Source organism: Lygodium microphyllum, chromosome 23 (assembly GCF_053477565.2).
Source record: "Lygodium microphyllum isolate KBCC chromosome 23, Lygodium_microphyllum_v1.1.10, whole genome shotgun sequence".
NCBI classification, from domain to species: Eukaryota; Viridiplantae; Streptophyta; class Polypodiopsida; order Schizaeales; family Lygodiaceae; genus Lygodium; species Lygodium microphyllum.
This window is the reverse complement of record NC_141157.1, coordinates 25,033,732-25,050,809: the sequence shown is the minus strand read 5'-3', so window position 1 is coordinate 25,050,809 and position 17,078 is coordinate 25,033,732. Positions and strand designations below refer to the sequence as shown.

General features: G+C 44.5%; 1 protein-coding gene across 3 annotated transcripts in view; it reads left to right on the top strand.

The window, feature by feature from the left end:
• The window catches only part of LOC148015979 (phosphatidylserine decarboxylase proenzyme 3-like), a 220,187-nt gene that overhangs the window by 58,723 nt on the left and 144,386 nt on the right, over positions 1 to 17,078 (top strand). For all 3 annotated transcript variants that reach the window (XM_087664264.1, XM_087664263.1, XM_087664265.1), the window contains 3 exons: positions 7,676 to 7,831; positions 8,078 to 8,162; positions 13,369 to 13,480. In XM_087664264.1, coding sequence (XP_087520390.1) covers positions 7,676 to 7,831; positions 8,078 to 8,162; positions 13,369 to 13,480 — 353 coding nt within the window. The remainder of the gene's footprint in view (positions 1 to 7,675; positions 7,832 to 8,077; positions 8,163 to 13,368; positions 13,481 to 17,078) is intronic.

The following is a 17,078-nucleotide window of genomic DNA, read 5'->3' as shown; positions in this document are numbered from 1 at the left end:
GCATTTGGCAATTGCCTCTGGGTCCTTGCCATGATTGGTGTAACTTTTTAGTACCCTAGTCCGGGGATTTCCCGCACGTTGGCCTATGGCCCTCGTGCCTCTTGTACTCGTGTAATCATGTAATCTTGTACTTTCTTCGTAATTAATACAATTACCTTTTACGAAAAAAAAAGAGAGAGAGAGAGAGAGAGTTGGCGCTTAGCGCTAAGCGCCAACTCTCTCTCTCTCTCTCTCTCTCTCTCTCTCTCTCTCTCTCTCTCTCCCTCTCCTACAAAAACCAAAAATGAGCCTTCCATCCCCCTTTGTTGGGTCTTAAACCCTGTTTGGCGAGGGGTGGTTGGTATCACCCTGCGCCCCTTTGATTGGGTTTTTGGGCAGCCCAAATACTCTACTCCCGCATAGCCACATATGAAGCTCATGTATCACTTTCTTCGATACTGGGGCTGTTGGCATAACTGGACCATTCGGAATGCTTTTCTGTTTGACTCCGCCTATAATGTTCAGCGGCATATTGTCAGGCTTAAGGGCCTGTTGTATTGGCAGTTAGCTCTTCTCCATCGTTCTGATTTGCTTTCTACGGAGGACTTCCGTCCTTGGCATATGGCAATTTCCTCCGCATCCTTGCCATGATATTGTAACTTGTAGTACTTAGAACCTCTTCACATGATGGCTTGGATTGTCATCATGTATCTTGTAATCAAGTAATCTTGTATTTTTTTCGTAATCAATACAATTACCTTTTACGAAAAAAAAGAAAAAGAGAGTTGGCGCTTTCGGTGAATTGATCGGCTTCCCCACAGGAGTTTTTTGCTTGGATGAAGTATGTAGAAATCTTCATGTGTATCTATCCTTGGATTTTGGAGCTCCTTGCATGTGGATATGGCCGAAATCATTGCCACGAATCGATTTTTCGTTGGCGCTGTTTGCGTGCCGGCGGAATTTGACACAGTCCACAAGGGTCCGATTCCCAGAATCAGACGCTTGGATGTCTGATCTCTAGAATTTGGACATCTGGGTTAACTTGAATTGTCCGATCGGACATTGTCCATCCAATCTCGAAACTCGGACCATCCCTCGCATGTCCAATCGGACATTCACCTTGTCCGATAATTCGGACGATCAGACTCATTAATATCAGACACTTTCTGAATCGGACTTGGATATTCTAAAATCGGACAGTTAAAATCGGACGTCCAACTTTGAGGATCGGATACCATCAAATTGGACTAAAATTCTGATAAGTGAAACTGACAAATCTAGCGCATCCCAAGCGAGGCAGAACACCTTCCGCATTTGGGGAAGGCTCCGAAAGCCTTACAGGTGTAATTGACTTTAGAAATCGTAGCCGGATGGCTAGACACGACCGTTGACAGTCATGTCAGCTTTTATTCCCTATTAGAGGCGTGAAATTGGCCCCCAGACCCCCATTTGGCCTTGAGCGAGTTGAACAACATGGCACAAACCCTAGAGACTAGAGAGAGCGGCCAGTGATTGAGTGTAAAACCCTGTTCGGCTGAGAGCTTAGACCGAAGTGCTGAAGTTGCATTTTTTATCTCGTGTTCGCACCCACATTGTTTTGACACTTGAACTGCACTTGGAAAAACGGAAAGCTTGATTTTGCACAGTGCATGGAAAATAGCACCACGCACACACTGAGTGAACGTAAATTGAGGATTGACTATCAATAAAAAGGAACACACTCAGACCTAATTAATGAAATGAATCCACCAATGGGAGACGATCCTCAAACCTAGACAGGGGATCAAGCAACCCCAATTGGTAGGACCAAGTGGCAGACACAACGCAGAAGGCTAGACGCATCGAGGAAGCAACACCATTGGGAGCACGATGTTGCCCAATTTAATCAACCTCATTGACAATTTAGTGGAACCAGAGATCGCAAACATGGTAGAGTCCAATGTAAGTTGCGAAAATGAGGAGCTCGACTTGGGAGATTTCTCGGCCGAAATCTAGTGAATGGTGAACGAATATGATGTGCAAAGCAGGTTGGATCACCATGGCAAGCCGTCAGAAGACATCATAGCGGACCTCGAGGAGGAAAAAAAGCTGGCACGAAAGGCCTTGTAGAGCATAGCAACATATAACCAACAACATGAGACTAGAAGATTGCGGCATGACATCGAAACACGAAAAGTCAAGGGCATGCTAGCCCTAGCGAATAAAAATTGAACAGGATCGAATGCAGAGAGGGAAAGAGCGCTAGAGGCAGACTTAATGGTGAGCGAGTTTCTCATGAAGCAACTAATAGACAACACGATGGCAGAGCAAAGTGTTGCAGCACTAGCAACATCGTTGCTTGCAAGATTAGGAGTTACCCAAGGCTCCAAGAGCTAGTCGAGGATTCTTGTGGTTGCTAAACAACTAGACAAGTACCAGCCAAGCAACGACATGTGCAACTTTGTAGATCAGTTCGAGCAGGTTTGCGAGGCTAATGGCCTCAGAGATCTCTCTCATCACTTGCAAGCTTTTGGACTTTGCCTAGGAGACAAAGGACGGATGTGGTACACTAGTTTAGACACTACTGAATGCAACGACTTTAATATCCTCAAGAGTCTCTTCATCAAGAGATTCTTTGAGGCGGGATACCTTGACAATCTCGTGGTTAGATTGATAAATGTCAGGTAGAAGGACAAGGAGGATATCCAAGACTACGTCATCCATGTGCGGAGTCTCTTCAAGAGAATCCCAGCTGCAGAGAGACCTAGTGAACGAGCAGTCTCCACTATGTTCATAAGTGGAATCCGAAGCAAAGAGCTTTACAAAGGCTTGGTGAGCAACTCAAATCTGCAAGGGGATGTGCTAGCTAGGGTCTTCGAAGAAGCCATACAAGTGGATGATCTACTCAAAAAGAGGAGCTCAAGATCCACAACCTGAGATATCACTGCTCTTGGAACCTCAGAAAGAACTGTGACCGCTACTACCTAAGACAAAGGAAAGAATGTCGATTAGAGCCAAGAGTTGGCAGATGTGAAGCTAGAGTTGGCTAAGCTGCAGGAGATGATGAGAAGCGCTACACGGTCACATGTCCAATGTGTGTATTGTGGTGGAAACCACCTTCTAGCTGAGTGTTAGGACCGAAGGTCTGGACCTTGCGCCAATTGCGGTAGGTTAGCTATGCCACCATGCACTGCAGATTGCCGCGGAGACTCCCATATTCACATCCTTACAACCAGCTAGGGAATAGGCCTCCGAATTTCTTTGGGAGAGGAGCCCCATTGGCCTTGCCAGCACCTAACGATACAAAGCTAGCCATCCCTAGGATAGAGATCAACCCCACAGGTATATCTAGACTGCTTGGACCCTACATAACCCATCCCCCGAGCAACTCTTTAATCCACTACGTGGAGGAACCAAACGATGAGGAGCCGTATGTGAACCCCTGCGTCTCATACGACGAAGAGGGCAATCCAGTTCTCATGGACTATCGACCAGTGTCGGTGATGGCGTTAGGAAGAGGGAGAGGCAGAGGCTTAGGAGGGCAAACCCAAGAACCAATTTCTTGTTGGACTTGTGATGACCCAGGACACATCTCTTCGCGCTGCCTCGAGAGGGAGCAAGCTAACCAAGATAAGGCGGATCTCAGATGTGCTGAGTGCAGAATCACTCATCCTTTTGCGGATTGCCCTACGTGGAAACCATCCACTAGTTCAACTATTGTGCCATTTGCACCATTGGGGCTGTTCGGTGTCAAGACATGCGACATGGAGGCCACGCCCATCCCGTTGCATGTCATGACTTGTGGGCAGACGAAGCAGGCTGACATGTCATTGCCAGGGCCTAGCATCCTGGATGTAGCCTCAATTGGAAAGAAAAGTTATAGATGAATAAAGAAGAGAAGCGAGGCAAAGGCCACGTTGAAAACCGAGAGTGCAATGACACTGCTTGTCGGAAAGAAAGTCATGAACATTGAGACCGAAACATCCACCCCAAAGACGGCTGAAAAAGGGAGTACTAAGGTAGGGGAGAACCCCAATCCGAAGCGTCAACTCAAAGCCGTAGAAAAGATCAAGGAGCAGGTGAGAGAAGCACAGCAACACCTAAAGGATACTGAGCCCATCTTGGAGGACGAGATCGATGATCTCTCTAGTGTGAGCACACCACACTCTCCCACACGACCAGAGCGCGTCCACACCTCAAATTGTGCCGCCTAGATAGAGCTTGAACGCCGCGGGCCAGCAAACTAGTTAAGGCCATGGGCCATGAAGCACTGAATTAGGAGACAAGCCAATGGCTAGCAATCTTCTCACTACACTAGTGACCACCCTTGTAACCCTAAGCTTAGGAGATCTGCTTAGGCAACATCTGATACTATGGCAAGAGCTAAGGCAATGGGTGGAAGGGTCGATGGAGCAAGCCGTTGCAGAATTAAAGGACCACGATGCAATAACGCAAATACTGAGCCTGACGTTACACTCAATGCCCAAGTCTTTGCATGTTAATGCTTTTTGGGAAGGCATTGGAATGCATTCGGTCTTGTTTGTCCTAGCTCTAGGAACGTTCTTATGCGCAGATTGCTTCTGATTCTGTGGATTCTCGGGATGTTGATTGGGAGCATGTATTGGAGTTTGCCAACACTGTGCTTGGGGATTATGTTCAACATAATCATGAAGCGTATTCCGACTCTAGAATTGAAGATGTTTTGGAAGCTACTGTGGACTCGAAAAATGTCTTGTGCTCCTTCTCGGTGTTTTATGAACGTGCTGTTATACTCTTCTTCACTGGCAGGATTCCAGTGCTTGCTCATATTCGCTAGTGGTTGCAGAGTCTTCTACAAGGGGAGTGTGTTGAAGAGATTTTTGTTTGGCCCCGAGGCTTTTATGACGTGCTGTTGAAATCCGAGAAGCAGTGTGTTGATCTGCTATCTAAACTGCCACTGGTCTTTGATCGCACTTTGGTCCATGTTGTGCCATGGCGCCCAATGGCAGATTTTCAGCGCTTACTTCAACATGAATGCCCGGTGTGGGTTGAGGTGGAAAAGTGTCCGGCTGTCTATTGGCCACTATTAAAGGATGCCATGGCCGTTGTGGGCATTGTTTTGGTCCCCCCGAGCCAAAGGGCTACGAATCGTAACCGTTTGTGTATGTTATGGGACACTGCTCGGAAAAGGCCTGCTTGGTTACGTCTTAACTACTGGGGCATGCATCCTTTGCACTTTCGACTGGACAGCTTTTGATGGTGCTCCAGAGCAGACAACCCTTTCTTGCCCTTGCTTCGGATCGTCCTTGGTAGGAAAGGGTTGTCTGCTCATGGGCAACTGCTCAAGGACCCATTAACTCGCTTGTGTTAGCAGGTGTGGAACTCTGGTACGATGCCTTCCGATTGGAAGATTGTTGTCATCAGGTTGTTGCCCAAGGTTCCCTCTCCGACCTCTTTGAAACAATGGCGACCCATTTCCGTTATGGGATCGTTATATAAAATCTTCTCCAAAATTATTGCCAACAAATTGTAGAAAGTCTTTCCGCACCTCATTCATCCATGTCGAGACAGTTTCATTAAAGGTTGGAATACAATCCACAACATTTTGAATATTCAACTGGGAATTGACTATGCCAAATCTTCTAGCCAGCAGGTTGTTATGCTTTGGCTGGATATTGAGAAGGCATTTGATAATGTTAGTTGGTCATGTGGCAATTAATGTCTACAATGGGTTTTGGTCCCTGTATGATTTCTCTAGTTGATACCATTAGTCAGGGTGCTGTGGCTCATATTGCTCTTAATGGAGGGATTATGGAGGAAATTGCCTTATCTCAGATTCTTTTACAAGGCTGTCCTCTCAACCCATTGCTGTGGCTCTTATTGCTCTTAATGGAGGGATTATGGAGGAAATTGCCTTATCTCGGATTCTTTGACAAGGCTGTCCTCTCACACGATGCTCTCATTATTGGATAAGTTGGCAACTCAAGGTGAGATAGTTGGCTTATCACTTCCTTACGGTGACCAGCTTGTGGGTCAATTTTTGGCAGATGATTCTTTTATGTTCCTCAAGGCTAATTGCACTAATGTTAATTGGGCAATGGTGGCGTGGAATCTTTTTGGTTTCTCATTGGGTCTTCACATTAATTCTCAGAAATCTACCCTTCTCTCTTGTACGGAGAATGATGTGCAAGCCTTGGGCTGGAATGGAATTGTGATCCCAAGGGGCAATATAACGAGACACTTGGGATATCCTATTGGTGTGGAGGTAGCTCCCTATGCCTTTCTGGATTGGATGGCCTCCTTCATGACAGGTTCATGTACTGGAAATCTTAAGAGGTGTGTCAGACTAAAAGTGGCAAAAAGAAGTGGTGGGAAAGATTTATCCAGCTTTGGAAGTGTAAGGTTCTGCATCAGGGTAAAGTGTTCATGTGGAGGCTGTTCATTGGGGGTCTTCCATTGGGAGATGTGCTCTGTGCCCGAAAGATCTTTGCAGGTCGTGTTTTCTGCACTACATGTGATGAGACATTGCTTCACCTCTTTGTCTCTTGCTTGGTTGCATGAGAGATCTGGAATTTCATTTCTTGAGTGTGGTCCTTGGTAACTTAGCACCGCATATACTAGCTCGTTCATGGATTATGGGAAATATATCCTCTATGTCTTCTTTGCATTCAGATTGTTCCTGCCTATTCCATTTCCTTAGATAGACAGCCCTGCAGCATATATGGCAAACTTGGAATGCCTTTATTTTTAATTCAGCATTGGGCATCCATGGGCATGTGGCCCATGTGCGTGGATTAGTGGTATGGCAAATCTCTTCTATGATGTCAGCTGACCTGGTTCTTCTGGATATTGCTACTCCCTGGTTGACGTTTGTTCGCTCTACTCCAGCTGTTCTTTGTGTGATTTATTAGTGCTACTTATGTAATAGGTTGTTTTGGTTGTTATGATAGCCTGCAGGCCTCATGTAAATATTTCCTGTGAGAGAGAGTTGATCTGTTACTTCTATGCTGGCTTGATGGTCTGATGTAAATATTTACTACTTAATTCAATTATCTTCACGAAAAAAAAATATAGAGAGAGAAGTTTGGTTCATCATGAAAAAAGAAGAGAAGTTTGGTGTATGCTGTTTGCTATTTGGTCTTGAGTGGCAGGGCTGTCAATGCCTCCAAAGGACTAGGTCCTTGGACAGCCCGAATTCTCAGATCTGTGCAGTCATATATGAAAGTTTTCTTCCACTTTTTGTGCTTGGGGCTGTTGGCACAGATGGACTATGTGGAATGGCCTGCTCCATTGGAAACTTGACATCATTGAGCTAGCAGATATTCTTGCTCGACAAGATTTGCTTTCTTGATACACTGCAGTTTCTTTGGTTCCCTTGTTGGTCGTATATACTGTTTGTACTTGTAGTCAGCTTGTACTTCTGAATATTAATACAATTATTCAGCACACTGATCTCCTTTATCGGGAGGACTCCGTCCCTTGGCATATGGCAATGTCTGCTGCTTCTTTGTGGTGACTTTTTTACTCTTTTAGTCATCTAAACTTCTGTGAACGATAGCTGAGTTTATGCACAATGGCCTAGAGCCATCCTGCATCTTGTAATCTTGTACTTTTTTCATAATTAATAAAATTACCTATTATGAAAAAGAAAAGGAGAGGAAAGGGTCGATTATTTATACTTAAATCACTAGGTGTGAGTGGAATATAGCACTAACTTTTGAGTTTTATTCTATAACAGATCTGGCCTTGTGAATCGGTGTCCAGTGTGTGGGGAAAAGCTAGGAGGTTCCAGCTCAATTGATGATGTTATACATATAAGCCTATGCTTTGATGAAGGCACGGGCTATCAAGCTATGATTGGGGGGTTTCTAACAGAAAAACAAGCCTCATATGGGTGAGAGGTTTTTGTTTTTGTAATACTTTTTGGGTTGGGCATGCAAGTCTTTTATGTGTATTTTGTTTATGAGCCTTTACAGTTTTCTTGGTTTATTGTAATATTGAAGTCTTGAAGTAGAAGCTGTTGGGGAATTCTTAATTCAAGACCATGGTATTTGTTCTTTGGATTGTTATAACATGGAAGACTTGAAGTAGAATGTTTTGCAAAATGATGTACCAAACTTAGATAACTTCCTGTGGTCAGGTGGATGTTCAAGTTGAGTGAATGGGCTCATTTTTCATCGTATGATATTGGGTTGAAGGAAGGATCTAACGCTTCACATATTTTGGTAATTCTTCCTCTATGCAGTTGAACCTTCTGAAAAGTGTTTTTATGCCTATTTAGTGTGTTTCTTCTACTGCTTTTGCAGCTTAAGAGCACCCAAGCTGTTTTCCCCACCCCTTGTCCCTCTGACCCCCCCCCCCCCCCCCCCACACACAGAGAAAATGAACCATCTCAAAGAACATGTAACCTATAACTTGCTCAATAGTCTATTCCGAAGAACTCTACTGGCTGGAAATTTGTCCAAGTCAGTGTGCTACTATGTTAGTATGCTTAATGCATTTTAAACATCAGGTAAGGCAGTTTGATTCTCAGCAAACTTTTCTCTTGTGGAATCACGGAAATTCTTTTTCTGTATCTAGTCAAAGTTTGTTCTCCACCAGTTGTCCTTTCTCCCTTGTTATGGGCTTCCTAGACACACTAAGTGCCACTTAGGAGAGTTGAAGCAGTACACCTAGCAGGGTTTTCTATTTAAAGACATTTTGTGCATTCTCATCATTCTGGATCATTTGATCATCTTCACTTTTATTCAATTCAATTGAGTACTCTCATTGATCATGGTTGTGATCAAGTATTCTTGAGCTTCATCTTTGTGTGTGTGCATGTGTGTGTCTCTCATACAGTTACTCCACACTTGGTGCAACAGTGGAATCAGAGCCTCCATTGCTCTCTACCACTTGCTGTCACAGCCATTGCAATTGAGCTCCACACTCAGATGGCTGCCATTCCTAGCCATTGTGTCCATGCCAACTCTCACCTTAATTCCAGTGTTGTGCAAATTTTCATCAGTGGCATTTGCTTGATGGTTCCCTTGGTTGTGCAGCTCTAAAGTGCAGCCTGACCTGTGCCGTCATTGCCCATTTCCTAGTCGACCTCAGCTGCAGGTTCACTGCCACTTTAGCTACATTTGCTGCCTCAACAGCCTTGCAACATCTCTCTCGCCTGTGTCTGTAGGACTGCCTGCAGTCTTCAGCACCACCAGGACACAAATAAGTAGCCGCCACTGGTAGTTCAGAGAAGTCCCACCTCCTCTGCCAGGAGTGGAGCACCTAGTCCTCCAGAACTGCTAGCTATGCCATTTGTTCAGTAGCCCTTCAGTGCCACCCACCTCACTTGCTGCCGCTTTGATTCAGCTGCCCATGTCTACTAGTGTCTCTGCATTGCCTTCAGCTTCAGCTGTGCTACCCAGCCCCTTAACTCACCACTGCAGCCCAAAGTGCCGCCCTTGCAGCTGTACAGCTACTGCCCAGCTTCTTGCTCTTCCAAAGCCACCCCTCTCAGCTCTTTGTGCTGCTAGCTGCATCTGGTTTTCCTTGGAACACCATGGCCCCTGGCCCCCGTGGCCACCACCCGTGGAGCATCACCACCTAGCGTAAGTCAATTTCCTGCAGCTCTTCCAGCATTGCCCAGCCACATAAGTCCATGATATTCCTGCTGTCTGCTGCCCTTGCGCTGCTGTGTAGCTACCACCTTGTTCTCCCCAGGTTTTCTCGTGGTGCCTTCTCGTGGTGCCAGAAGCAGCACCACCTGACACTGCTGAGGCAGCAGCCTTGGCTGTCGGTAAATTGCTGCCTGTCTAACCAATGCCACTGGTCTCCTGTCTGGACTTCTCTGCTTGTGATTCAAGTGAATTGTGCTGCTTGGTCTACCAGTTGCTGTCTGCCTGCAGCTCTTCTAGAAGGTCATCAAAGGTAGATGGGTCCACATTGAACATTTTCTCTCTCTCTTTTTTTTTTTGAAGGTTTTAAATAAAGTTTTCGTCCTATTAAGTAATTGCCCCATGGGGAGAATGAAAAGGGATCGTTAGATCCACCATGTCACAAAAGAGACAAGCTATCTTGACCGTTCATGGTGGGTGTTGGCGATGAAGTACAAGGGTGAAGAGGTAAAGGGGTGACAAAGTATGGAGGTGTGGTGGTAAGGTGGTAAAAGAACTGTTGGTGGAGACAACTTAGGATCCGCTCAAGGCTGCTTTGTGCAATGAGATGCAAGGAGTAATGCTACATGATGAGAATGTGCATGCAATAGGAGCCACTTTGACAATGCCCCTCGTGGGGAAATTGTTCTCTTGCCCAAGTGTTCGTTCATGAAGACGATAATGATCATGCAATACAAAGGGGTGGTACAACAAGGAAGGGAGGCAGATGTTGAGGACAATTTATGGTTGTCAAGTACAAAAAGTATGATACAATATGGTATGATAAAATAAGATACTAAATGGTACCTTAAGATTTTTAAAGGTTCTATAGGATAAAAATACATTACTCTCCTAAAAGCTACTTAAAAACTAAATTTTTTGCGAAAAAAATATAGAAAAGTTATTTGAATCTCTGACAACATAGTCCCATGATAGAATTAGATTAATATAAGAAGCATTTAACTCATCCCAAAGCACAGATTAGATCGGAAAAGAAATATAAATTAAGTTGGTACCTTATGGTATTAATATGTAAGGTACAATACCTATAGTACGGTATAGTATGAACCCTTTTGTACGGGGTACTAATGCAAGTGTGGGACAAATGCTAAAACCTGTAGAATACCAAGAAAGAATAGGAACCCCCTCTCAACCATGGATATCGATGCCGAAGGAGGAAGAGGAACGTAATGTTGGTCTTTGTGTGGAGTGAGAACCATGAAGAAGGATGTGGATGGAGCACCCTAGCTAGAGGAGCTAGGGAGAAGCTATCACTGTGATAGTATCAAGAGATGCCACGAGATCCACTTGGGGAGGGGAAGCCTTCGTTTTGTGTAAGATATATGAATGACACGTAATTGATTCATAATGTCTCAGACATTTTCTTCTCAAGATCCCACGATGCCTTATGAGGCTTCTCCAACATTGGAGGCCCTTAGGAGGCATTTTGGACTTGGTTAGGAAGACGATATCCCACCTTTATCTTCACCTTGTTTCTTCTCCTGTTCTCTATTCCAATCACATGACAAAGGATTCAAAATATTCCACCAAGAGGCTTGGAAAGTAGTGAGTCCATGCGAAATGCCAACCACTTCTATAAGACACCCAGTAATATCGGTCCAAGGGTGATGTTGAACACACAAAGCTTGTAAAAGAGTAAATCTCAAAGCCATGATGTGGATTTTAACATCCGATAGGGCAGCACCACCCAACCATTTTGGTGTAATAACATGTTGCTAGGATACACACACTTGGCCCATTCTCCTCTCTCTCTCTCTCTCTCCCCCCCACGGCGGTTGGTGATCTCTCTTGCACCATTACTCCACACCTAGGCAACTCATTTCTTATGTTTCCATTTGTATTTACATGATCGAAACTTCTTTTTCTTGAATGTGATCTCAAAAGAGTTAAAGTGCCTGAGATATAAATGTATTAGCATCTCTTTAACTCCAAAATCAAGAGATGAATATTCAATTGTCACAATGACGATGGACTACACCCTATGGAGACTATTGAGAATGCCTTGTATTTTATAAACCAAAAGCTAAACAATGATTTTGTATACGATAGACATTAGCAACTCTTCTTGAATTGTTGAAAATCTTACACACATGATGCTTTAAGTTCAATCTAGTCATGTGTTGCTTCCATGTTAAGGTAGCTATTCGTGTTACCAAGCATGATTGATTTAGTTCCCATCATGACTATCAAGGAGCATTGGCACTCATGGTGGATGATAGATGCAAGTGCTTGTTGTGTCAGCATGTGGCTAGTGCCAATGTGAGAGTGAGCTGCAACTTCTATAGGTACAATACATTAGTGAGAGATAAGTTTTACTTACATCAGGATTTACAAGTGAGGTAAGGTGCTACTGCTATCAAGGCTCCCTTTTCGACCATTGTAGAGCTAGTTCTCATGCTCTTTTCCATGCCTTACATTTCATGCTTATTCTTATGCTCTTGGACCATAACAGTACATGTGTAGGACCACAATATACTGTGTAAGAGAATTGCTGTGTAAGAGAATTGAGGGGAGAGGACTGAACTGAGACACAGGAAACACAAGCAGGAGATTTGAAACTGTCCTCTTTGGGTAGTGAGAGCCATGAAAGGTTGAGTGAAGACAAAAGGGGACTAGGCCAAATGAAAATGGGCACTAAACATGCTGTTCAGGCAGAAAGCAAGCCAGAGAGATGCTTTTCTCAGGACCTCGGATTCTGGTACCTTCTTTCACTCTCAGCCAAATATTTGTTATTGGTTATTCATCAACTTTGCCTTTGTTGTATCTTCTTTGTTCTGGAAGACCCTAACTGGGCTGTTTTGTGTACTGTTCTTTGCCTTGTGATACTTTATATTCTCTGAAGAAAATGCCCAGAAATGACTTCTGCAGACCTGAGAAGCCCCAGAAATGACTTCTGCAGACCTGAGAAGCCCTAGAAAGAGGTTGCGCAGTAGATTTCCAGCCAAGATTCACTATCACTTCCCTCATCTCACCCATGCCAATTGTCTCTCACAGACTCTCAGACATATCAGATGAAGTTATGACTAATCTTGTCACACATACTTACATCGACTTCAATTAGATGGGGAGTGAAATTATGCCTCTTGTGTCTTTTTTGGGTAGTAGCCTTTGCCATGGCTGAGTCTCCCCCTCCAAAGAAATGATTCTTGCATTCAGATGTGTAGCAAATATTGGGGCTATGATTGTAGCATATATTTTCTCTCTTTGTTGTTCAAGTTATTCTGATTATGCCAAGGTTTCCACGGCTTGTTGGGCATTCTGATTTTCTGTTTGACTATGCATTAGCCAAAGGGTTGTGTGTCTAATTAAGGAGTGTCTCATCCTACAATTAAAACCCCTTCTAGCTTTACTTCTCCAGTTTCTAATATAATTTGAAAATGATCAAGTCAGTTAATTTTAAAGAAAGCTTTTCTTCTCATTGGAAACCCATGCATCCATGCCAGGTTGATATCCTACATTCGAGTGGTAATGTGATTGCCATTGGACAGGTGGAATGGATTAAAATATTAATTTTCAAGATTGCCATCCTCTTCTACTAAACAGATTTCTTCAGCTATGTTTTGTGAGCTTGTTTTGTTTGAGCTAGTGTCGCTTCTGCATCAGTTTTAGACAGTTAATTAAACTTGTTGTTTAAAAGTGACTCTTTATGTGCTTATTTTGTCTCAGCTGATTTTATTTAAGTAATTATGTTTCTCTGCCTAGCAAGTTTATTTCTACAGGTGTTCCCTGGTGTAAAAATCTATTCATGAGCGTTGAAAAACATTTGCATTTGAAGGTATTTGATCGAAGAACACAGAGATTGGAAGAGGAGTTGATTGACAATAAGATTGTTCTAGCTATGCGAGCAATATATCAATCCCGACTGGGTCTAACACTTGTTGATAAAGGTAATTGTATTCTCGGTTAGGGTGGAGGCTTCTTTCTTGGGTGTCAGTTTGGGCTGGAAAGAGGGTTGTGGCCATGATCTTGTTAACTACTTAAAGAGATATTGGCTACAGTAGTTAGCAGGGTGTTTCATTAAAACTATTCATGCTTTGATGGTCAGTTATGCTAATTTGCTGCATTACATGCTTTTGCAAGGGCTGAACTGTGGCCAGAGTTATATTTGTATTCATATTTCCTAAAGTTTTGTTGTGTTGGAATCTCAATTTTCGCCATGCTCGGATGGCAATACTTTGCAGCAGTCACATGTGATGATGCTGAAGATTTTCAATTGAAGTAAAGTTTGGTTTGCTATCCTTGAAAGCTTTTGACATCTAGAAAACATGATGCTAAATAAAGGTCTTGCATATTATCAGAGTGCCATGTTACTTGGTTGGGCTACACTTGATAGATGGTATTTAATGCAGAATCATGAATGTAGATTGAAAGACTTTTATGCATTCTGATCTCCCTCAATTGTGGTGGTGTCATCATCCACTTTGGTCAAGTTGGAAAATGCAAGAAGAGTTTGGAAAATGCAAATGTGGATGGGAAGGTTTGACAATAATGTTTTTATATTTTGATGATATAAAAGGCACACCTTATTTTGGATGATGAATTGTTTTTGGCAAGCACAAGTCCTGCCAAATTCATGGAAAAAGGGATTGGACTGTTTGCAAAACAAGAAATTGCCATAAATGTGGTTGCAAGCCGCTTATGTGGCTTATACCCTATTTCACTACATTCAACATAATATGTACATACGATACCAAAATTTGATGAGACTTTACCAAAGTTGTTAACTCCAAGGTTGGGAATAGATTTCAAGAAAAAATGCACTAGCTGCAATATTGATTTTCAAATGCGTATGTAAATTGATCAAAAGAGGATTCAACCCTGTGAATATATGCTGGGGTTTCCACTGAGGAAGCACAAAATGTACAGCCATGAGTGAAACACAAGGACTTAGACAGCAAGGCACAAACCACAAAACACAAAACGCAAAAAACACAATCACAAACAAAGAAAGAAGGGAACTGCGAAATGAATGAATCAATGCAATAAATGAATGGAAGAGTGAAAATTGATAGCCTGAAGCAGAGGAGTGACAACAAGAGAGGTGTCTACTAATGTAGGCGGCCTGCTTGACAACAAAAACACAGGTACTGTAGTAGTTGCTTGGTGGGAGAGATTGCAGTAGCTTGTCGTCTCGCACTAGATGTTGAAAACGCAGGCTAATTAGGTGCTACAATCATGGTTGTCAGGTACGAAAGGTACGGTACGATAAAAAATGGTACTAATTGGTACCTTATGATTTTACAAGGTACAGTATGATATTAATATGAAAAAAAAACAAAAACTTGGTTATTTTGGATTATAGATAATAGAATACATATTTAGAGCTAAAATAGCAATGTCACTTGAGTTAAATACATGAGGATAACAAGGAAAAACCTCATGCACAACATGTGCAATGCGCTACTAGAAGACAGATGGGAGTGTATATGTAATACATCAAAGAACAAAGCGAAGTTTAGGGTGGATAGACAAACATGCTTTTCATTCTTTTGTGTGTGTGTGTGAGTGAGAGAGAGAGAGAGAGAGAGAGAGTTTTACGAAAAAAAGAGAGAGAGAGAGAGAGAGAGAGAGAGAGAGAGAGAGAGAGAGAGAGAGAGAGCGTTCCGCCCAGTCGCTGCCCGACGTGACGGCGCTGCTCGCCTGACGGTCCATTGCTACTCGCGCCTCCTCAGCCCCGTCGCCGCCTGCAGTTCCGTTCTTCCTGGACCTTCTTCATGCTTGCTCCCTGCGCCGCCAACGACACCCATCGCGCCCTGTCCCTGACGCCCTACGCCTGCCGCCGCCAACGCCTTCTTCGCCTGGTGCCCTGTCCGTAGCCGCCTCTGACGCCCTGCTTCAAACGCCCTGGCCGCCCTTGCTGCCCTGTCCCTTGACCTGACGGATCCCTGCCCGGCACCTTAGCCTGTCCCGTCCTGCCGTTGCGACCGACAGGCTGTTGTTTCGCCCTTCTGCCCCTGCACGGTGACAGGTACAGCTCAGCTTTTATTAGCCGTCTTTGCAGGGTATACCCCTGGACAACGCCTCTGTACAGACCAGCGGGTGAGAGAGAGAGCGGGAGAGAGACAGGGTCAGTCCTCCTTCAAGATCAAATTGTCACACGATGGCTGATTTGGATCTGGATTTCATAGACCAAACAGTGGCAGCACTTGGCCTGGATTCTGATGCCGAGGAACCTGAGGACATGTTTCGTGCAACGAAGAGATGCCCCCTGGTCCCGACATTCAGCCTGCGGGTAAACGTCCCAAGCATACTTCAGAAGAGATAGGTGTTCCTCAGGATCGTTCCTATGCTCAGGTTGCTTCGGATCCTGTGGACTCCCAGGATGTTGACTGGGAGCATTTGCTAGAATTTGCCAACACGTTGCTTGGCGATTACGTTCAACATAATCAAGAAGCCTTTTCTGACTCAACACCTCACGATGTTCTGGACGCCACCGTCGACCCAAAAATTGTCCTACGCTCCTTTTCAGTATTTTATGATCGCGCTGTGATACTCTTCTTCTCTGGTCGAATCCCGCTGCTTTCCCGTATTCGCTAGTGGCTGCACAGTCTGCTACAAGGGGAATGTGTTGAAGAGATTTTTGTTGGCTCCCAGGGGTTTTTTGAGGTTCTGTTGAAATCAGAGACGCACCGTGCTGCTCTCCTGTCTTAACTGCCTTTATTTTTTGAACGCCGGTTGGTTCATGTGGTTCCATGGCGCCCAATGGCAGATTTTCAGCGTCTGCTGCAACGTGAATGCCCTGTGTGGGTAGAAGTGGAAAATTGCCCGGCGGTTTATTGGCCACTGTTGAAGGACGCTATGGCCGCGGTGGGCACTGTTCTCGTCCCTCCCAGTCTCCGGGCAGTGAATCGCAACCGCTTGTGTATGCTATGGGACACTGCAAGAAAAAGGCCTGCTTGGTTGCGCCTCAATTGCTCGGGCATGCATCCGTTGCACTTTCGATTAAAATGGGGCAATTTTGCAGGGCATTGCTTTTCCTGTGGACAGTTGGGGCATTTTATGGCTGAATGCCTGGAACAGCAACATACCTCCGATGTTGGCCATGCTGCGCCGCCCACGGAAGATATGGTGTGTGATGCCCCGTCGCTGGATGCTATCCACCAGCCCCAAGTTCTGGCCAAAGGTAAACAACAGGTTTCGGGTCTGGATTCCCGCGCCACTGATTGGGTGGAAGTATGTACAAAAAAAGGCAACAGGGTTGTTGCTGGCATGGAAAATACTGTGCCTACTCCCTCACAAGATTCCACGCGTACATATATGCGCAGGAAGGAAATGTTGTCTTCCGAGCGCGCTGCTCCTGCTATGGTTTCCTCTGCCCCCCGTCATCAGCCTGCCAGAAAAATGTATTCAGATCGTCCAAAGGGTCCCCCTGCTAAGCTGGCATTTGATACCAGAGGTAATGTCATTACCCCGTGGGACCGTCGTTACCCCCGTTTCAACCCCAAGCCAACAGATATGCCGTCTACTTCCAAATCTGGTCCGCAG